General features: G+C 47.2%; 1 protein-coding gene across 5 annotated transcripts in view; it reads right to left on the bottom strand.

Moving 5' to 3' along the window:
• Nucleotides 1-503: 503 nt before the first annotated feature.
• The window catches only part of PLCH1 (phospholipase C eta 1), a 63,987-nt gene continuing 42,796 nt past the window's right edge, over nt 504-21,694 (bottom strand). For 3 of the 5 annotated variants that reach the window (XM_027685827.1, XM_027685826.1, XM_027685828.1), the window contains 16 exons: nt 20,161-20,281; nt 19,150-19,321; nt 17,618-17,725; nt 16,845-17,006; nt 14,327-14,398; nt 11,773-11,867; nt 11,022-11,119; nt 10,370-10,549; nt 10,170-10,277; nt 9,769-9,893; nt 9,562-9,646; nt 8,881-9,027; nt 8,407-8,486; nt 7,022-7,081; nt 6,180-6,540; nt 504-3,607 (listed from right to left, as the gene is read on the bottom strand). In XM_027685827.1, coding sequence (XP_027541628.1) covers nt 1,560-3,607; nt 6,180-6,540; nt 7,022-7,081; nt 8,407-8,486; nt 8,881-9,027; nt 9,562-9,646; nt 9,769-9,893; nt 10,170-10,277; nt 10,370-10,549; nt 11,022-11,119; nt 11,773-11,867; nt 14,327-14,398; nt 16,845-17,006; nt 17,618-17,725; nt 19,150-19,321; nt 20,161-20,281 — 4,022 coding nt within the window. In that variant the 3' untranslated portion in view covers nt 504-1,559. Of the gene's footprint in view, nt 3,608-3,905; nt 3,935-6,179; nt 6,541-7,021; nt 7,082-8,406; nt 8,487-8,880; nt 9,028-9,561; nt 9,647-9,768; nt 9,894-10,169; nt 10,278-10,369; nt 10,550-11,021; nt 11,120-11,772; nt 11,868-14,326; nt 14,399-16,844; nt 17,007-17,617; nt 17,726-19,149; nt 19,322-20,160; nt 20,282-21,694 lie in introns of all 5 variants that reach the window. The other 2 variants (XM_027685830.1, XM_027685829.1) reach the window with 2 other exon arrangements.

Genomic DNA, 21,694 nt, shown 5'->3' with positions numbered 1-21,694 from the left:
ACAACGTTTCTAAATTAATTCCAATTAAAACTAGTGACAACCTTCAAGGTTTTTCATCGCCTTTGATGGAAATCTTTATCCTTTGCTTATTTACAAGGCACTTCTCCGAGGCTTCAATCACACCTTCCAAACTGCACCACAGGTACCGAGGGGGAAATGCAGGGTCAAAGCTTAAGGGCTTCATCAAGTATCTGGTTCTGTTCCTCCATGGAAAAATGCTTGTTATTTAAGAAGATCCACTGCTCTCTCCCAGGTGATAAAACAGCCTGTGTGGGACCCTGAATGGAACAGTCAGACCTGCTCAAATGTGGCTTCTGATCCAGAAAGGAGGTGAGAGCTCAGCTGTCAATCTCCAGCTAAGAACCATCACGTGAAACAACTGAATCCTTCCCTTTCTGAAATCCTACTGCAAGTTCCTGCCCAGACAGATGTCTGCAGTCACCAACTACTGCTAGTTAAAGCATAAATCTCCTTGCTACAGCTTCAGAAAACATGTAAACAAGTGCTTAAAAATCTATTTTAATGACGTTTTCAAGAATAATAATACTCTGCATTACAAAAGAAAGAGGTAAAAGGTACATCTTTTACATATCAGAAAAACTTACAGCAAAGGCAAAGAATATCTGAAAACCAAAATAAAGCTATGTTGTTCCCTACAGGGAAGCTTCAGGTGTCTGAGATTCCTTTACCTAATTCATTTTCAGCCTTCACAGGAAAAGGTGAACAGTTGAAATAGTCCCTCTCCCACGTCAGCTTTAAACATCCCCCTGACCATCGACAATTCAGCAATAAAATTACAAATATACAGGAAATGGATCGGCTACTGCACCAAAGCTACACACACACCCAACAGCAAAAATACATAAAATAGGCAGAAATTAAGTGTTTTCATTCATAAATGGAGAATTACTCCCACATTCCACTCTGTCCCAAAACCAGCATTCAACACGGTGAGCAAAGAGGAAGACAACTGTTGTCATACTCCACAGAGCAGGCAGAAGACAAATCTCCACAGGACTCACAGATTTGGACTAACCCTAGTTGTACAAATCATTTGCTGTGCAATCACAGTCCATACATGAAAACATGGACAATCAACACCAGCAGGGAGGAACGGGGGATGCTGATGAAGGGCCGAGCCCCAGCCCAGGACCCAGCCCAAGGTCATGCCCCGTTCCTGACACCACAGTGCTCCAAAGGATCTGCACAAAAGGCCAAAATGGATCACCAAAAGTGTTTTCCAGCCAGGAGGACAGGACAGGAGGGACACAAGGCCATTGCACTCGCTGCAATGTCAGACACAGAATGCTACAAACACTCCCTGCATGCACAGCCCCCAGACCTCATCGCTCAGGGATCAAAGCAGCGCATCCCTCAGGATGGAACGTGGTTCTATTTACATCAGCTCCGGCAGGAACGGGCACGTTAAACCGTGGCCGAATCACCAGCATGAAATTGCATTTCTAAATAATTTAAACCCTCCAAACAGCGTTTCTCGCTACAAATCCTTCATTTCAGTGAAGCAGTTTGTAAACTCTGGGGATGTACACAGATCCAACCTACAGCCTGAGCAGGAAGTAGATCTCGGGCTGGTCCTCGGGGCTGGGCTCCAGCTGCAGGACGGAGTCGTGCTGGTAGAACCGGTCTGTGCAGCCGAGGTGCAGGGCCGAGCACGAGCCCTCGGGGACGCCCCGGCCCTCCACGGGCTCCCCGGGGAAGCTGCCGAGGTACCTGGCGATGTAGGAGCCCGTGGAGTGCCTGTTGGCCGCGTGTGGGGACGCCGAGGGCCTGTTCCTCAGCACCACCCCGGCCACGGGGGGTTTGTGCCTGCCGGCCTCCTGCCTCTCCCGGGCACGGCTGGCGATGTTCCGCACGCGGCTCTGGCTGCGCGAGGACAGTTTCCTGACCAGGGCCCGGGGGCAGTCGTGGTCCTGCTGCCCGGGGCAGTGCCGGGGCTCCTCCTGCTCGGGGCACAGCAGCTTGCGCAGCTGCTCCGTCAGGGCGTCGGCCGAGCGCGGGCGCAGGCTCCGCATGGCAGCCAGCTTCTTGTCCCGCATGCCCGAGGAGATGAAGCTCCGGCTGATGTACTGGTACTTGCTCTCGAAGTTGCAGGAGATGTCCTCCGACGTCAGGTCTCCCAGACTCTTGGACTTGCAGGGGCTGCTCTGCTGGATGGCCGGGTGAGGGGGGAAAGGCAGAGCGCTGGGGAGCAGCGCGGGGGCTGCCCTGAGCTGGGACCCCTCGGGGGCACACGTTACATTGGGCTGCTCGTGGGAGTGATGGGCACACAAACCCCCAGCATTTGTACACGTGGGAAAAGGGAGCTGGCTCCCCGCAGTCCTGGAGGTGTCCGAGCAGGCGTGGGCAGCAGCACAGAGCCCAACAGTCCTGCTGGTCCCAGAGGTCCTCTCACCACCGTGCCCGGTGTCCTGCTTCTGCCTCAGTCTCAAAGGAGAAGCCAGCTGGCTCATGTCCTCCCTTTTGTACTCGCAGGCAGTTACCAGGAGATCCTGGGAGTCCCCATCAACTTCCACGAGGCTGCTGCTGTTCGAGTTCTCACCAGGGACAGGGTCAAACAGTGTCTCCTCGAAGATGAGGTTATTGGAAGCAAAAGAACTGGCAGACTCAGGGCCTTCCCAGCTCGGTCCAGATTTTGTTCCACAATTTCTTTTGGGATTTGCATTTAGCAAAGAAAGAGGTGAAGAACATGGAGAGCCAGGCAAGTTACTTTCTAGACTATTTAATTTTTTCTTGGAAACTAATTCCCTGTGTGTCTTACATTCAGAAGCTGGAGTTGCCCCCTGGATAGTGGTGTACAGGGAATACTCTGTGGTCTCTGGGCTGGAGAACGTGGTTGTATCCGGAGTGGAGAATAAAGGGGACTTGGTGGATTTTGTGGGAGGGAAGTTGTGCTTACAGGGACTGCTCAGACCCACAGCAAAGCCCTGTGGGTGTGCAGCCACCACGGCGGTGAGGTGTGTTTGGTCCCCTGTGACATCCACCTGCCCGATGAGAGCAGACACAGCACTGTCCAGCTCGCTCTCAGCAGTCAGAGAAACCTCATCTATGAGGCGAGAAATGTCACTGTCCTGCAGGGCCAGTGTGGAGTGCAAGTCAGGGCTGTCAGAGCCAGGGGGAGAAGGAATGTCAGTCAGAGAAAGAGGTGCTGCAGTGCTTTTCTTGAGGTCGTATTTGTGATTCTCCATATCTGCTTTCTGAGAAAGAGAAGCCCCCACCAGAGTGACGTTCCCCTCATCAGCTCCCTTTGTGTCATCTTCCTCTTTATTGTCCACACAGTTTTTGTCGTGTGGTTTTTCTGTGCACAGCTCAGAGTCAGAGTCCTGCACTGGTGGGACAGTTTCACCACAAAGATTATTTTCCCGACAGTCCAAGGGGTGATTTGTTTCAGTTACACCACTCGCAAAAACTAAGTGTTCAGGTTGCTCCTGAGGAGGTGGTAGCAAAGGGTCAGCTGTAGAATCCTCCTGGCCATTCTCCTTCCTGCATCGAGATCCCAAATTTGAACTATTTGCCGTTTGCTCCAAACATGGAAAAACAGGTTCTTTTGAGTTTGTTTCCTTCTCATTTGTATTGTCATCACTGTTGGCTAAATTAAATAAGAAACATATTAGTTGCATACAAGACTGTTCTGTCTATCAACAACTCTTTTGTCCTCAGACAGACAAATGGAGCACGCAAAATTAGGTACAGTTGTGACAGAACTTAATCATGGAGTTGTGCAGGTTTAGTACAAATTATCTGAGTGATATGAACAAATGGAAAAATACAACTGCAGGCACTTCATTGAAACTTCCTGGAATGTCTATTACATCAGGCAGGTGATGTAATATTCGTTGTAAGTAATGTTAATGAGGTACCATAGCATGGCTTGCACGTGGCATTACCTTCAGCTGTGTTCCTAGTCAGATTTGTACTACAAAGAAGCGTGGCAATAAAGACAGAACAAAACAGCTCTGTTAAAACACACAACACTTGGAAACAAGATGCATGCTTCAAGCTGAGTAAAAAGCATCAAGTAGATGGACTCCAGGCATGTGGCTATTGCAAAGTGTTACAATTTAAGGATTTCATTTTGATATTCCACCAGCATGCTGCATTCACAGGAGCAAGGGGTTGAATCCCTTAAAAACCACACATTAGATGTTTTCTCCACCAAATCCTCTTACTTGTCTTTATGTGCCAAATCTGAGCTCTATGACTCACTGCTTTGGAGACTTAATTAAGCAGGGACTATAGGAGTAAGCCTGGTTTAATATATGCTGGGTTTAATGTTTGCTAGACATCAGGTACCCTTGGAAGCAGCAAGGGGAGAATCATCCACTGACAGTGACTGAGCCCCCTCGATGGGGTAAGAAGTGCTTCTAGTGAACATGGCACTAAATGCCCATCTCCAAAATCTGAAAACTTCCCAAGCTTTCCAGTGCTCCCAGACTAGGATGGAAGAGATGCACATTTCTTTGATTTGTAGATTTACTTTTTCTATAAAGAATGTAGGAACAAATGGATAGCACACTGTGCTCTTGACACAATTTCAGTGGAGCAGCAGGGATATGCTCAAACACAGCATTTTAGCAGGATGGGTCTCTGTGAGACAGCCTCTTCAGCAGGGTTAAGGAGCAAGCCTTTTGGAGACTAAAGGACAGGATCCACCCCTCTCACAGTTAGAAGGGGCAGGATTCATCCCCTGTGACAGGTTTCTTGTGTCTTTGTCTGTAGTACCTTCAGGAAGAGATACCTAAGAAATTATTGCATCTGTTGCAAGGAATGGCTGAGCTGTATCATCCTCACAGGCTTATCTAGAGGATCTTTCAATTTAAACTACACCATTTCAGAGTTATCTGCCTGTACTAGAACATCCTTTTTCCTGCCTACAGTTTCTTCTCACGGTGACAGAGAAAGCCCTGGGTTGACTTTGCTCCCTGTTCCTCCTCAGGAGCTTCTTTTACAAGTGCTGTGCAGATTAGCTGCTCCTTCAAAGCCACTAATGTGGGGCCAGCAGCACAAAGGTGGCTGATCACCATGTCCTGGCAGTGCCAGGTAGTTATACTGCAGTGGCTCCTGCAGTGGCTGGAAGTGGCTCTGCAGCTCTGCAGCTGAAATGATTTGGAGCAGAGCAGCATTTCTGTCACCCCCTGGCCAAGAGAGACTCTCAGGGTGCTCTCTGCCTCTCACCAGGGCAGAGAGATGGTGGTGCTGGCTGTGCTGCTCCACCTATCCCCTGGGATTATCCCTCAAATCTGGGGCCAGCCCAAAGCTGAGGATCTGGGGGCAGCCTCTGGAAGTGCACACGCTCTTCCCAAATAAACCAAAACCAGCCCCAAAAAGCAGTACTGACACCCCAGACAAGGGACTAGCTCAGGATGGAGACAGCAGGTCTAATGAATCACAGCCATTGTACTCAAAGCTCCCTAGACTGTTTAAGTTTTCCAGCAAACCAAATATTAGGAAGGTCCAACATACTAACTTTGCTGCAGTCATGGGAATAACTGGATTGCAAAACCAGGGTCTATCCTGCATTTCAAACCAGACTGTTACTGCTGAACACACTGAGAAAACTGTGTGTTTTACAGCTATTTTCAGAGTGAAATTGTATTGTGTATTAATTACATAAGACCCAGAATTTATCCTAAAACACGCTTGCCATATAAATTGATCAGTCAGTGACCTGGGGTAAGAGTCAAATATCAAGCCTGTTGGATACAAAGTCTGACCTACTTTTACCCCTTTTACATCTATTTGAAAGTCTTTAGGCACACTATCACCATAAACATATGTTGCATGCAGCTCTTCCTCCTGGAAAACAGGGAGAGGAACCCCCCCTGCCAGCAGCTCTGTCTCCACAAGTAAATGGAGAGCAGGAAACCAGGAACTGATGAAGTGCAACGGAAGGTTGGTTCTTAAATTACAAAGAAATTTGCAAGTGTCCTTATAAGAGCACTTCCAGGAATTATTGTAATTCACCTGCCCAGTTTGCAGAGCAGACAGCTTTCCAGGGGGCCACTTATTTAAGGAGCTGATAAAATCCTACCAACTTCAGCCCACGTAATTCTGTGCAGTAACTCTGGTTTGAGCCGAATAAAACTACTCGCACAGAGGCTAATCCTTTCAACAGGCTACTTCAACTCACTATATCAGGAGTACTTTTGGAAGCATCTTACCAGAGGTGTTTTCCTTCCCTGTGTCATCCTGGGCAGCGTCCTCAGCCGGGGAGGGCAGTCCCACCAGCAGGAACTTGTCCACGGGCATGGAAGCGGGACGCGCCTGCAGGCTCCGCTTCGGGCGCCGAACCACCCCTTCCTTGTCCTTCAGGTCCGTGGGTTCAGATGCACTGTCCTTCATCTCAGCAGCCTCCAGGAAGCCCATCTTGCTCTTCTTCCTGCCCTTGGCGGGCGCGCTGGCCGTGCGCCGCAGCAGCCGCTCGCCCAGGGACCTCTTGCGCACGTAGTTCCCGCCGGCCTCGGCACAGCCCTGCTTGGGGTTCTTGTTGAACAGCCCCCGCAGCCCGATCAGCTGCTTGCTCTGAAAGGACAACGAGAGCCACGGTTTGGGCTGAGCTCACACTCAGTTAGAACGACTACGAGGGAAAGAGCTGCTCCCAGAGCGTTTGTGAACGATGGAGACAAAGATCAGAACTCAGCAAAGCAAAAATCCACACCAAGCCACTCACAACCACTCTGACCGAGGAGCTCTCGGCTCAGGTCTCCACGGATTCATGCATGGCTGTGTTGCTCCTCATTAGGATGGCAGCCTGCCACAGCTAGAGCAGAGGTTTGCTCCAAGCCCCCTGATCGGGGCTGACAAGGCTGTGAGGAGTGTCTGCAGTGACAGGCTGCACACACTAACGGGGAGTTTTCTAGGCATGGCCTTCACCAAAGCAACACCCGGATGTCTCAGAGCCTGGATGGAGAATGATGCAGGTTTGGCAGCTGCAGATCATGCGACTGGGAAGCACTGAAAAGCTGTGCCCAGCAAGTGCAAAGGACATGCTCGTGAGCTCTACCTTGGTGGCTCCTAGAAAGTGCAATATTGTGTAACTGGGGTTGAGGATTAAAGGGCTCCACTGAAAGGCAAAGAAAATGCAAATCCATTTGGCTCATGTTCTCAAGACTGCCACACAAGCAAACAAGGTTAATACACAGCAAAGCATTTAGAAAACTATTTATTAGTCCAACATAAGTGTCTCCCAGAAACTTGGCCAGATCTCCTCACTCATATGGATGCAAACATGCATTCAGCCTACTAGAAACAATAATATCATTGCCCATCACCCAGGCAAGCATTAGATGAGCAGACTAAGTGATAGAGATCAAATCCCAGCGGGTCTCCCCCCTCCTTCTCCTGCCTTCCCTCTGCAGCTGCTCTCTACTGGTTTTACTGAACATATTTCTTCTTTGAAGAGCACATCAGCCAAGAGCAGCAGCCAAACACTCCTGCAAACCATCACCAGAGCTGGATGTGGTTCCACAGATGCCCCCAGATGTGCACACATCTGGGTATACACTGCAGATGTGTCCAAGCTGTGATCCCGTTCACTGCTCCAATGGGATCAGGGAGGATAAAGGTAGTGGGTTTCAGTGAGGATCTGGAATACACCAAATCTCAGCCCTGGGTCTTTCTCTATGGTATTTTTTTTAATCTCTGTTCCTCTGAGCTTTCCTTGGGTGCTGCACAACGTTTGCCATGACATTCTTTGCATCCTCTCTCAGGAGGGACAAAGACTGAGGGCCAATCTCTGCAACATACACCCTTCATAAAGGTCAGGGTTTTGGTTGTGCTTTTTTTCCTGTTTATCTTTGCTTCCGAAATCACTGGGAAAGTGTTATTTTACTTCAGCACCCAGCTGAACATAGTCACAGTTTCTTTGTGCTGTTTATCTCCAATGACTGCCTGTAAACACTTCAGAAAGGCAGCAGAAGCAAAATGCAGGCAAAAAGCACAGTGCTTTTACTTTCATTTTAAAAATGGTTCAAAATTAGCAGAAAAGCAAAATGTATGTACTGAAACCTAAAATTAAATTAGGTTAATTTAAATCAATTAAATTGGCTGCTAAAAATAGCTTGTCAAAGACCATGTTCTGGTGCAATTACAGTTCTCAAGATTCACTTCTAAAACAAAATCAGTTCAACACACTGAAGAAATGTGCTTCCTGTATGCAGACATGCTAATTAGTAGGTGCTGACAGTAAGAACATCTAAGTATGTGAGCACTAAGAGTAGAGCAATGGTACGTTGTGGGTTCCCTGCTGATCTCCTGCAAGGATCCCCCACCACTATGAGCCTCATCCTTCTGCCTCCTGAGCCCTCCAACACAGATCCCGTGAGGTTCTGTGGTGTATTTAAAACCACTTCTATCAGAGGGAAGATGTACATTTCCAGCTATACCCACCTTTCCATAGGTCTCATTAATGATTATATGAACAAATATGGATGCTTCTGTCAGTCCTTCTAAATACACGTGGCGATAGCCTGGAGAAACAGAAACAGAAATGTTTGCACACAAATAATCCCAAAGAACCAGCAGTTGGCATTCTATGCACACCTGGCAATGACTGTCTGTAGAAGGGATGTATATACCATAAGCCACCTTCAGTAAACTCCTTATGTTCTCACAGGCTTCTCCAAAACCCCAGTACAAATTGCATCAAAGTTATAAAAGACACCAGTAGTAATTTCCAAAAGCACAGACAACCAAACTCCTTCAAGTGTTGGTGAATAACCCACCCTAAGGCAACAGCAGAGTTGTCCAGGAAGTCACAGAGATATAAGCATATATCACCTCACACTGGTAACCCCATCTTTAGGCCCAAGCTGTTTGTTCCTCAGCTGGATTCCCAGGTCAGGGAGAAGCAGTGGGACTCACCAGGCACGAGGCTGCTGAAGGCCACAGTTCTCTGCCCCACAAAGTCCCTCCCGATGGGATCGTGGTCCCAGACCAGGAATCGCACCAAGGCTATTTCGGGCATGTGGATGGTGAAGGTGAGAGTTTCCTCCCACACAGGATTGAACCCTGGGAAACAAACAGCACACAAAGTTTGGGAAACAAGTCCAGAGCAAGCGCTATCCTCAATTTTCATGATGAATAGCAAGAGGAAAGAAGCTGCAACACAAATTACTCTTTGCTCATCTAGATCTGGGCACTCTTGATCTCCATCATGTCAGTCATTAAATGTGAGATTTGTCTCTTGGACTGCTTTAAAAACAAAATGGTTCTGCCTGAGCAACTGGCAGGGATACCACAGCAAAGTGTTGTCCTGCAGAACTGAGATGCACAGATAGATATTTGAACTTCTGCATAAAGGAGATTTAAGAACAATCCAGGAGAAAGACAATGAGGTGAACAGCCCTTCCCTTCACCTCTAGCTTGGCTGTCTCCCCACACCAGAGATTCTATCTATAAAGCAGAATTAATTTGTTAAAACATAATCATTTGATTTCCCCAGATAAGAAGCTCTGTCATTTAGAAAGTAACAACAGACTCTGTATCATTTATAATTACTTTATGTTTTACTCTAAGAAGAAGAAATCACTTAGATTATCTTACCATTGTCATCCACCACCCTGGTCTGATCTTTACAGCAGTCAACAGGTAACCCAATGATTTCCACCTCAACAAAGGGATCTATTATCTATTTGTTAAAAACAAAATATTTTAAAAGCAAGCCAGTGATACAGGTGAAGGTCAACTTTTAAAAAATTCATGCAAAGAGTTGATTTAAATTCCTATGAGAATTCAAAACCCTTCTCTCACCTCTCCTCGGTCCCCTAACATCGAGTCAGGAGGCTTGGGGAGCTGCTGCCCACTGATGATTTTCAGAATAAGCTGCTTTTTAGGACTGGCAGGAAGTGGATCAGCAGAGTAGGGGTTGAATGTGCCTAAAAGATGGGAAGAATGAGAAGGGTAAGGAAAGAGATCCACAGAATAAGTATCACCCCAAGATGTGCATACACAGCCAGAGTTCAGTCAGAAGTAACAAACAGAGTATGGGGCAGCTGCCATTAATTTTGAAAATCTCTTCTATGAATGCATGGAAACATGAAAGATTCTATTTTTGGTTTTACTTTCCTTTCTTATGCCTTCCAAACATCACTGTGAAGACACTCTGTGAAAGGCCTGACAGTTACAGTAATAAATACACAGCAGGACATTACCTTTGCACATCTGCTGAGGTTTGAGGACATAACCACAGTTGCCATTTACCCTGAATTTTGCTTCATTTAACTGCATCACACGTCCCTCAGACTGGTAGTTCAGAGCCACTGAAGGAGACAAGTCAGGTGTCATTGGTAAGGATAATATTCCTCAGCACACGCACAGGAAACGGGAAGCAAGGTTTTCATGGCACACGTACCCAGCTGGCACCCAACGTTCCAGTAAGGGATGGGGTTGAAGTTGCTGGAGTCAATCCTGTAGGCTGAGGGATAGACCCTGCTCAGCTGCTTCTGGTTGTACAGCATGAACTGCTCAGCCTTCTGCTGCACGGCCTGGTGGGCTCTGGTCTCACTGAACGACAGCACGTTCCCTGTGGACCCTGTGCCATGGTCAGACAACAAACAGGTGACACAGCAATCCCACGTGGGGCTGAGCACAGACCTCACTACACTGCTGTTAATCCAGGGGAACGTGAGGTTTACTCCAGAGTTACAAGGATAGATTGTCCTGTGTTACCCAAATCATGCACCTTGGGGAACTGAAGGGCACCAGCTTCCCCTTCCAGCAGGGTCTTATGTTCTACCCTCAAGTTTCCACACTTGAAAGCCAAACCAAGCAAGAGCTTCAGCTGGTTGCTGGGGCCTTTTCTCCTGTAGAACTCCAGACATGACCAGTCTGGAGAATCTACAGAGAAATCTATTGCTGGCAGCATGACCAAAGGATTCACTGCTGGGGAAGGAGTGCCCAGCTGGGCTCTGGTTCTGCTCTAGGCCCTGTGACCCACTAACAGCAGCACTCAGCCCTTTCCCAGGTGACCAAGGCCTGTGCAGGCCCTGTGCCAGCCCCTGTACCATCATCCACGATGTCCTGGGCAGCCACAGAGTTGGTGTAAACCACGAGGTCAGAAAGATCCCGGCACAGCTTCACTGTCTTCCTCCGGCGGGCCAGTCTGAGGGGAGCACACAGAAAAACAGCACATCTCAGGATTTAAGGCATATTTCAATCCCCCTTTCGGTTCTCTTCATCAGTAAGGAAACAACCCAGTGTGAGCAGGGAGCTGTGTGCAGCAAACCTCCTCAGAGAGGGCTCTGGGCTGATGTTCCCCTGCACCTCCACAGCCTCACTACACAGACAAAATTTTCATTTAAAACGTAATGAAATAGCTGCACCATGGCTCTCCCAGACAAAACCAGGGAGCATTTCCATAACAGCAAATGCATTCTCAGTGGCACTGTTCTGATTGTTTTTTCTTTACGCTCTCCCATGCAATGCCAGGCTGGGATGCACCCAACTGAACCTGCATCATTTGCTCTGAGCACTGTTCACAGCAGGCAAAATGGGGCTTGGACCCTTTCCATCAGCACAGGGTTGCAGCCACACTTCAGTTTAAGGGTAACTGCTGTTTGCAATCTGTGACAACCAATGCAATCAAAACACCAGGTACAGCAAAACAACCCCTCAGCTGTGTCATATGTGACACACGTGTCACACGTGTGCTCTCGGGCACAGACTTCCCCAAGGCAATGCCATGGAATTGGGGATGGCAGTGAACAAGCCTCTGGCTTCACCTGAGCTGCACAACTGGGGGGATTCCCAGCTCACCTGTGGGGATGCCCTGGTTCCCTCCCAGAAGGGTTCTGCTGGCTCTCGTCCTCATCTGATGCACTGGGGTGTTTGGCTGCTGCCTTGGCAGCTTTCTGTGGGAAAGAGTCAAGCAGGGCTGGGTCAGTGCCTGGGGTGGCTCCAGAAATCCTCACTGCTCTGGGTGACCCCAGGGAGGTGGGGGAGCTGCAGGGCTGCAGCTCAGGACCCAGGGGTTTGACAGTGGAAGCCCTGCTGCCACCCCAAGGTTTCCAGGAAGGAAAGCCAGCCCAGAGCACCCTGATCTCCCTCCCTCCCATGGCCAGGATCCAGCCCTGCAGCCATGGAGCAGGTTTAGCTGCTGGTGAGCAGAGCCAGGCCTAAGGAAATTATTTGTGCCAATGCTCAGCCTGTCCCAGCCCACTGTGTGCTCTGCAGCTCCCTCCCCACTCCCTCCGTGTGCTCCAGCACCCTGGGCACTGCTCCTGCTGCAATCCCAGTGGATGGGGCAGAATCTTCAAACATCAGCTTTCCATTCCCTTTTCAGCCACATACAAACACTGATGTTATTCTATATTATTACAGTTGTGCAGTAAAGAAAACAGCTTTGACAAAAAGATTAAAACCTAAAAATCAGCTTTGATAAAAAGATTAAAATCTGAAAATCGCCATTTTTTTCATAAGCACCTGGGATTTAATAGTTTCCAATTTCAACAACGTTATAGTTTTTGTAACAGTAACCACAGCTTCTTGTGAGAGTAATTTAATTCCCTTTTCATCATGAGGTAATTAACAATATAACTGAGAGCTCCTTATCCTTTTACTCATATGGCTCACTGAGCACAGGTTTCTTTCCTCCTGTTGTGATACCCCAATACTGAATATAATTTAGTTTGCTGTGTTTAGTGCTGACATAAAGTTGATTATATTGGAAATCATTTGCATGGTTCAGTTTTGGAATCTGAAGGCCTGCACTGAGGATGTTCCCTGCAGTTAACTTTCACAAATTTCCAGCTTTAGTGTCTTTGTCCCTCCACTGGCAATTTAAAGAGTTTATCCACTTGGCACAAGAGCTGCCTGAAAACTCCACATGTCAATATTGCTGGGTGGATAATTCTGTATCTGCAAAAATATCGATAGGAACCTGCCTTCCCCTTCAGCTGGAAAGGCACTGGAGGTCCTTGTTGCCTCAGTCTACAATACAATCACTACTTAAAAAAAAAAAATCTATATCTATCCTTATTCTTCCAGCAGAGATGAAATGAATGGGCTTTCCACCATGCTGTATCCATTAGGATAACTAGCTGAAGTAATTAAATTATTGACATACTTTCCAGCCCTCAGCATAACCAGCAGATTTCAGTGGCTGCCTTTTGCCTGTGCCATCTCATTCCACACACTTGTCTGGCCAGCAGGGAGCACAGGCTGTGATGGGAAGTGTCCACTATCAGGCCCAACAGGTACTTCCAGATCTCCACACTCCCCAAGTAACATGTGCAGAGCCAAAGGTGCTGAAGGGCATCTGAGCACCTTAAACTGGTGGGAGCTTGGAACTGCAGGGTAAATATGAGCCCTGAGACTGCCTGCTTAGGGATTTTTTGATGGCTCCTAGCTAGCTTCAGGGCAGATGGACTGATTAAGTTCTACAAAACATTTCTTAATTGCTGTTTTTCCTAAACCACTGCTCAGATTCTCAGTCCCAGAGCGTGTTCCCTGCTTGGTGCAGCTCTCACCATGGATGGCACAGACCAGGAATACCAGCATTTGGCAAGCTGGGGGCAGAGGGGGCTGCAGACCTGCCACATGCCCCTCTGCTCATCTACTGACTTTATATCTGCTGATTGACTCCAGGAGGAAGGAAGCTTTCAGCTGGATCGGCTCACATTGAGGATATAAATCCAAGCCTTGGGGCACTGTGGGAATAGGGGAGGTGGATGACAGGATATGGGAATGGGAGGACACGTGGGAGCACTGTCCCTTTTGGTGGCTGCTCTGCCCAGCTGTAAAATGAGACCTCCCACTCATCTGGACTCCACCAGTTCCTGCCCCAGCAAAGGGCAGCAGAGCAGGGAGTGTGACCTGGAAGCTCCACAAATTGGATAAGCAAAAGCAGCAGGAGATCAGCAAAGACATGTTTGTGCAGAGCAGGAGCCCAGAGCCAGCACTTGGTCACAGGCAGTCCCAGCACATCCTGGGTGCCACTGCCCAGGGTGGGACAGGCAAAGCTGGGCCCTGAGTGAGCCAGGCATTGTCAGCTGTGTGGAAAACAAGAATATGCCAAGACATTTGTCTGTGTTGCTCTTCTGCTGCTGCAAGTTCAATCAGAAAATCAGCAACTCCACCTCACTAGTAAAGATGATCTTTTAGTCACACAAGATTCTTTTTATTCCTTTTAAAGGTTCTCCATCCTGCTGGCAGTTAATATTCCCCCAGACAGCAGTGAAGACCCCAAGTGTAATCACACAGGCTTTCCTTACTGCCCCCAGCCCCACCTTTCCTCAAACAGTAAAACATTCCCAGGTCTCTGGAATGCTCCAGCCCCAGCACAGCACACGGAGCCTCTCACTTTACTCACCTTGTGTTTACCAAAGTTGCCCATTAACGATCGACCGTGAGACTTTTTTCCACCCTCTTTTGTGTCCAGGTTCTGTGCAGAGAAAGTGTAATAAAAAGTGTAACTAGATACCTTCAGAAATCTCTTAAGGAGTCTGCTCCAGTCCCTAAAAGGCATTATTTCAATATAATACAAGTTTTTCCTATGTCAGCCTCGTTCACTATTACAGGAGTACAGTGATTGCACGTGAGAGAATAAAAGTGAGTTGAAGTCTGATCTGTGAACACAAATTGAAACCCAAAATCTCATTGCAGGACCTTTCTTTATGTACTTGATGGCTTAGATTCCTCTAACAGCAAAGAATAAAATATTCATGTTAACATTCAAGACAACAACAACCCAGGTAGAAAAAGCAGTCCAGCAAAACCAGGCAAGCAACAACAAACCACGTTTGAGTGCTCTTGAAAACAGCCACAAAGGAAAAGGGGGGGGAATAATCTCTCAACAGATAAAAATGGACTTTTCACAGGCAGCCTGGAGTCTGAGTTTCACATTCCCAGCCATGCCCCCAGACATCAGCTGGATAACTCCTGGCAGCATCTCGCTTTTTCTGTCAGAAAACACAGCCCTTCATCTTCTGAAGAGCAAAACAAAGCTGAAGAATATTCCCCCAGCATTTCACAAGTTCTATGAACTCCAGCTATTCCCTGTTCAGTGCTGAGCTGGATTCACTTCTGGCTATCAGAGCAATGTGGGCACTGCAGGGTTCATTCGGGTCCAGCAGAGTCGATAACCCCTGGGGCTCCACTCAAAGATTTGTTCCAGCTCAGGCTGGAATTCTCTGTCAGACGTAGAAAGAAACTTCAGCACAATTTCATTTTTTTAAAAGTGAGTCTTTGGGGAAACGAAAGGCAGATCAGTAATGAAGTGAAGGAAAATGACCAACTAAAAAGTCAGAAAATATCCCAATGGGTCCCTTTCTGGTTCCTCAATCCCACAGTAACTACTAGAACAGAGCCTCACACCACCAGTACACAAAGCCAGCCAACGAGTTCCAGAATTACCAAACCAGCATGATGTTCACCCATTCAGATTCCTCTGATCTAGGTCAACATTGCTAATGGATCTTCCAATTGTTTCAATGCGTTATTCCTAATTATTCAGCACTCTATTGCTGTAAGACCCTTGGAAACAACAGTCACAAATCAATCTTCACAGGATTGTTGCAGCAGGGGAAGAGACCTCTAAATATCCCTTCATAGATTAAAATTCTATCATTTAATCTTAACTGAGAGATTTTTGAATAATGCACTCCCATGACTGGAGTATTTTAATATTCTGGTCACATCAGTGACATTAATGGGAAATCTCAGGTATCATATCCAACACCTGATGGAAATTTGCATTCTTTAACCAAAACTCCCTCAAATGCTCTCTCGGGGCCAAGCAGTTCCCAGATACCAGAGAGCATGTCAAATGTAATTATTTTAACACAAAATAATACTGAAATGGCTCATAACTGATCATATTCACTAACATGAGGAGCCTGCTCTCTGAAATCCCACTTTCCTGACCTCTCAAGGCCAGAGGGAAGCAGCAAACTGACTGGTGTCACACTGCAGAGCCAGGCTGAGAACAACCCTCCTGCTGGCTCAGATGCCTCATCCTTTGCCTCTCACCACAACCCAACCTTCCCCAGGTGCCTCAAGCAGCAGCACAAGCCGAGGATGTTTTCTGTAGTCAAGCCTGGCTTCAGGGGAGTCTCACAGGTCCAGCTTTGGAGAGAGATTGGCAGGAAATACTTAAGGCCCCAGAGTGGGAAGGTGCGGAAAAAGCCGAGTTACGTGTACTCGACCTTTACAACTCCACTGGTCAGAGCAGGCACATCTCCCCAGAAAACTCTGCATTAACATCACTGGGGTTTGCATCCAGTGATGGGTAAGGTGAAAGTGTGGTCATCACAGACTCAAGGTAGTAACTCTTGATATACTCAAAATTCTGATGCATTTTACTGTTTTACAAGACTAGTTGGACGTCAGAAGTGCAAAGAAATGTACCATTCTTATCTAGAGCACTCTGAAAAATCAGTTATAAAAAACCAGAATCTTGCTCAGGGCAGGAAAAGCACAGTCCTGTGGTTTAGTGCTGTAGAAAACAGCCACCACTGTTAGAGGCAGCAGGGTTTGCAGTCACTGTGGCCCATCGTGGTAGGACTAAGGTGACAGAAAAAGGATCTTTCCCCAGGCACAAACCAAACTGCTTGACACACACCTGCAATATCAGTACTTACTGAATTAGTGTCTTCCAAGTTTTACAAGGAATAAACCAGATTAGAACACACTGAACCAACATACTCTCCACATTGAACCATATAAATTCTCTCCTTAGATATTTTCCTGAAAGAGTTCCAAGGTTTCATTTTGGATAAAACCAGCTCTCAGAAGCCGTTCCCAAGTTTCCAGCTTTCTCATCTGCAATAGTGTGCAACACATTGCACTCTCTAATGTTGAGCAGAGCAGGTGAAGGGAACCCCACGTACCTGCTTCAGGTTAACGTTGAAACTCTGGTGCGTCGCCTTCAGCAGGGCCCTCACAGTGAAGCTGTCAGGATCTTCCTTGTCCCTGATTTGGGATTCTTTTAACAGAGATTCCAGTTTTGTCCTTATAAAGGATTCCACCTGGTGCTCAGTTGCACCATTACTCTGAAAGGCACCCAAGGAACCCAGTTAAAGTGGATGGTTCTGCCCCTCACAGTGGGACAGCCCAAGGGAGCGTCACATGTGCTTCAGTCACACGGTGCTCCCAACACTTCAAGAAAAGGCTTCCTGCACAACCCTGCCTTTTCTGCTGGTGGCTTTTAGTGCCATTTTCCTTTTCCCTTCCTCTCCAGCCCTCCTGACACAGCTCACACTGCCCCCCAAAGCACAGTCCCCCACCCAGACCACCCCGGGACCCAGCCCTGGGTCACTCTTGGTTTCACAACTGTCCCAAGCCTGACCTCTTTCAGAAGAGCAGGAATTCTCAGCTAATGCACTTACACACTTCCTTCAACATATCAGGCAACCTAATCATTAGGTTCCTGCTCCAAACAACAAGGTAAGGAAGGAATTCCTGTTAACAACACTCAGACTATACAGACTCAAACCAGTCTCTTACACAAGGCACTTAAAAACAGATCCTATAGAACAGCATGCACCTGACTTAGGAATCAAACCCTTAGAAATTAAAGACTCTAATCTGCTGAGGACTGGAAATAGGACAGGGACAGCACATGAAGGAAATGCAGAGCTGGGCACTGACTGTGTGCACATACATAGCAGGCCTTTAACTTGCAGTCATCCTCGATCTCATCAGCACTGTCCTCTTCTGAAACCTCCCCTTCCTCAGCATCTGCTCCCAGGCTGCAGGGCAGCTTCTTCCCCTGAAAGGAGGCAAAACCACACACAATAAATGCACCTGGGGTCAGTGGTATTTAGTGCCCATTCCTCAACTATTCCTTATGTAAACTGAGACCAGCAGTTAGAAATCATTCTCAGAGTCTCATGCAAACTGGTTTAAGGACCCAGATTATCACAGCCGATATTTTAAGTATTTCTGGAAGAGTTTGTTACTGGAACTGTTATTAGAATCACTCTTTATATACACTAGCAAGATGAAAATTACACCACTGCTTGAAATTGTTTGGCTAATGGATCAATACTGCCTTTCAAAGGAAAATGTATAAAAAGAACAAAAATAATAGCAAAAAGCTGAGAAATTGGCTTGCTTCTTAACAAAATACTGATTCCTAAATCTCATTTTATCTTTTCCAATAGGGTTGCTTAAACTGAGCAGGAGATGGGAGACAGGGTTTTGTGCAAGGATACTGTGATGCTTGAAATAGAATTTCTCATTCTGAAAACAGCTCAGCTGCCCTCCAGTCTGTACTGACCCACAGGGCTTCAGCACAGAGAGCTGAAGGATCCCACTGAACTACAATCCCAGATGGGCCTGGAAAACCAGTTCAGAAGTTCAGGTAAGAACAGCAGAGCACCACAACTGTCCTGCCTTTGGTGCACTGAGGTGGTATTTCAGGCCAGGTTTGCTGGGTTTGTTGCATGACTGACATTCCACCCCATTTCCTCTGGATCCCTGGAACACCAGCCCTCTGTGCCTGCACAGTTCATTAACCAGAGTTACCCCAGCAAACCCAGGCAGTGACATTCAGAGTCACAGCTCAGCACTCCAAGGATTTCCAGTTCAGGGTCAGCTCAGTGCTACACACTGAAATATGGTCAAACTCACCCCAAACTGGAATTGTGAATCCCTGGGGCCAGACTGACACTGAGCATGGAGGGGGAAGAACAGTATCTTGAGAGCTCACAGCAGAGTAATTGCCCCCATGTGCCAAAGGAAATTAGACAATCTAATAAGCCACAAGTCTATTAATCATCCTCTCCAAAGTCTGCCTTGAGCTTCTTTTTCTTCCCATCTTGGTCTTTGAAATTCCTTTGAGAGCAAATCCATTTATAGTGAGAGGCTCAAAGGACCGATCCTCCCCACAGCACCAACTCCAGTGCTCCAGAGCCTCCTCCAGCTCCTTCCAAAGGGCTCTTCTGCCACAAGCACAGCTGAGGAACCCTGAAAACAGGCTCATTCCATGAACTACTGCTCAGAGCAGGGCGAGGGAACAGGCAAGACATTTGCATTTTTATATTACCCCAAAATACTCTGCCCAAGGTAGGACTGCAGGATAATGTTCAGATACTAAAGGGACATGAACTGGTTCTGCAAACCCAAAATCTACAATAAATACCACACTCTGATTTTTGTTGCATTCTGGACACGCTGCCAGCAGCAAGTTACCTTCACCAGGATTTTCCCTCTCAGACTCTGAGGGCTGGGGAGCTGCCTGGGGTCTCCAGTGCTCACAGATGACAAGTCCAGTTTGTCACCAAATATCTCCTTCAAGTACTGAGCGATCTTCTTCTGCTGTTGAATACTGCAGTGGTTTTCAATGGACAGGATCACTGGAAACCTGGGAACAAAACCCCAGGCACTGTCAGAACTGTGTGTGGAGAGAGAACACCTGCACACTCACCACACCAGCTATGGATGGAACAGCCTATTTCTCCCACAGATTTGTCCCATTGTTTTCTAAAGTCTTGGCAGCCCCACAAACCTTGGCAAGGAACCCCATATGCCAACCCCATAAAAAAATGAAGAACCACCTCCTTCAGTTTTCAAATTACCACCTCCTGTTTCTCATCAGTAATGTCAAACTTTGAGGCATGGTTGGTTGGTTTGTTTTTCCCCCACAACCCCATCACTGGGTCACATATTTCCCTTTTTCTTGTTTTAATAAAGAAAAAGAGGCATTTTCCCTTTATTCTCTCTAAACTCCTCAGAATTCTCTACCCCCACTCATGATTTCAGACCATATATATGGTTAAAGTCCATAATAAGCTGTTCCACAGCACCATGGCAAATGAAACAGGCTCAGAACACTGTCCCACATCTCGGTATTTCCTCACACCACGCGTGTGACAGCTTTCCAATTTTCCTGCTGAAATAAAGTACTTTCTGTAGGTAGAGAACACCACAGTATTGATTTTGCTGTGGATATGAGTGGGAAGTTCAGATATTCAAGTGTCAGACTGTTCACAATCTGAGTTTGCAGTGCACAAAAGGTCTAATTTGGGCAGAACCTTCTCCCTCCATTGATGGGAAGAGCTTGTGCAGTTGAACAATAAAGAGGAACAGAACCAGCCTTGCTGTGTTTAAAGGAACACAAGCCCTGCCTGGTGCTGGCTGTTGATTCCAACCCAGGATGAAGCACAGAAAGCAGGGGTAGCTCAGCCCTGGCTCTGCACTTACTCGTTCTTGACAAAGGCGTATTTGTTGATGGTTTCGGCCACGTCCCGGAACAGGATTTTGGAAGTCAGAGTGTAGCCATGGTGCACCACTGGCTCCCCATCAGGACCATCCCAGCAATCCACTAGCAAGACAAAAAAAGCCACACAGTAAGAGATGCCCACGATCCTGGCCATTCCTGCTGCTCTGCTGCCAGCAGAACTCACACTGCTCAACCCTGCAGGAGACAACAAGGCTCATTCCATCTCTTCTGACCTGCCAATTGAGCCAAGACTAACAAGACAGTCTTTTCTTAAATCAAATGAGATCCTTGCAGCCTAGAACTGTTTTCCCCCTTACACTGAGGTTTTTTTCCTCATATGTAAAATTACAAAGGTGTAATAGGTCAAATAACGTTCACAGCTACCTTGGGAAAGCAGCTTCTGCTTCTGAAGGCAAGCTATTGAAAAACAATTTATCTTTTCCCACTCCCAATTTAACTTGCAGTTTTGTCACTGATTATATGAAGAGCAGCATCAAGTCCATCCCATGTAGAATGGACCAGCACAGGGATGCTTTTCGTAATGAATTACTGTACCCTGGATTTACACCCAACTCTGTTACCTCTGCTATTATCTCTACAGGCAGTTGTTCCCTAGGCTGTAAGGTAGCTACAACAGCTTTGAGGTCAAGCAAAATAACACACTGCTGTGTGTTCTAGTGAACTGTCCTGCAGAGGAGAATCACCCAATTTTCTCAGGTTCAATTTTTCTGATAGATTTTTAAATTCAGATTAATAATTTCTTTTCCAGAGATGAGTTTTGCAATACTAATAGTAAGAGGAAATTAATACTGAGCTTAAATTTATCAAAAGACTTTATTCCACACAGAATCTGGAAAAGTACTAATGTTTTGTTATAATTTAAATCATGCAGAACTTTGGAATCCAACATGATCTCCACATTCCTCCATGGCAGGAGGTTGGAGTTGGATGATCTTTAAGGTCCCTTCCAACCCAAACCAGTCTGTGACTCTATGGTGTTTATGATATTTGTCTGAGATGGTCCTTCCCAATAGAAAAATTCAGTTTAGACTGCTCAAAAACAAGAGTTTGCTGCTGAAGGGAATCAGACAGTGAAGCCTTAAAGCTTTGAGTTTGCCTTTGTGCTTCATGGAAATACCCATCCCACCCTTCAGAACCAGCCAGTTCACTAAAGAAATCCCCATCAGCCCCCAGAACCAGCCTGTTCCATCAGAGAAATCGCCATCCCACCCCTCAGAACCAGCCTGTTCCACTAAAGAAATGCTGGTCCCACCCTCCAGAACCAGCCTGTTCCACTAAAGAAATGCTGGTCCCACCCCTCAGAACCAGCCAGTCCCCCTACAGAAATCCCCATCACCCCTCAGCCCCAGCCAGCTCCAGCACAGAAATCCCTGTCCCACCCCCAGGCAGCCCCACCACAGGGGTACCATCCCACCCCAGCCCCAGGCAGTCCCACCACAGAGGTGCCCATCCTACCCCCAGCCCCAGCACAGAGGTACCATCCCAGCCCAGCCC

The sequence above is a fragment of the Neopelma chrysocephalum genome, unplaced genomic scaffold, assembly GCF_003984885.1.
Source record: "Neopelma chrysocephalum unplaced genomic scaffold, ASM398488v2 Primary Assembly neopelma1_69, whole genome shotgun sequence".
Taxonomy (NCBI): domain Eukaryota; kingdom Metazoa; phylum Chordata; class Aves; order Passeriformes; family Pipridae; genus Neopelma; species Neopelma chrysocephalum.
The sequence above is the reverse complement of the archived record's forward strand: the minus strand, read 5'-3'. Positions and strand labels throughout refer to the sequence as shown.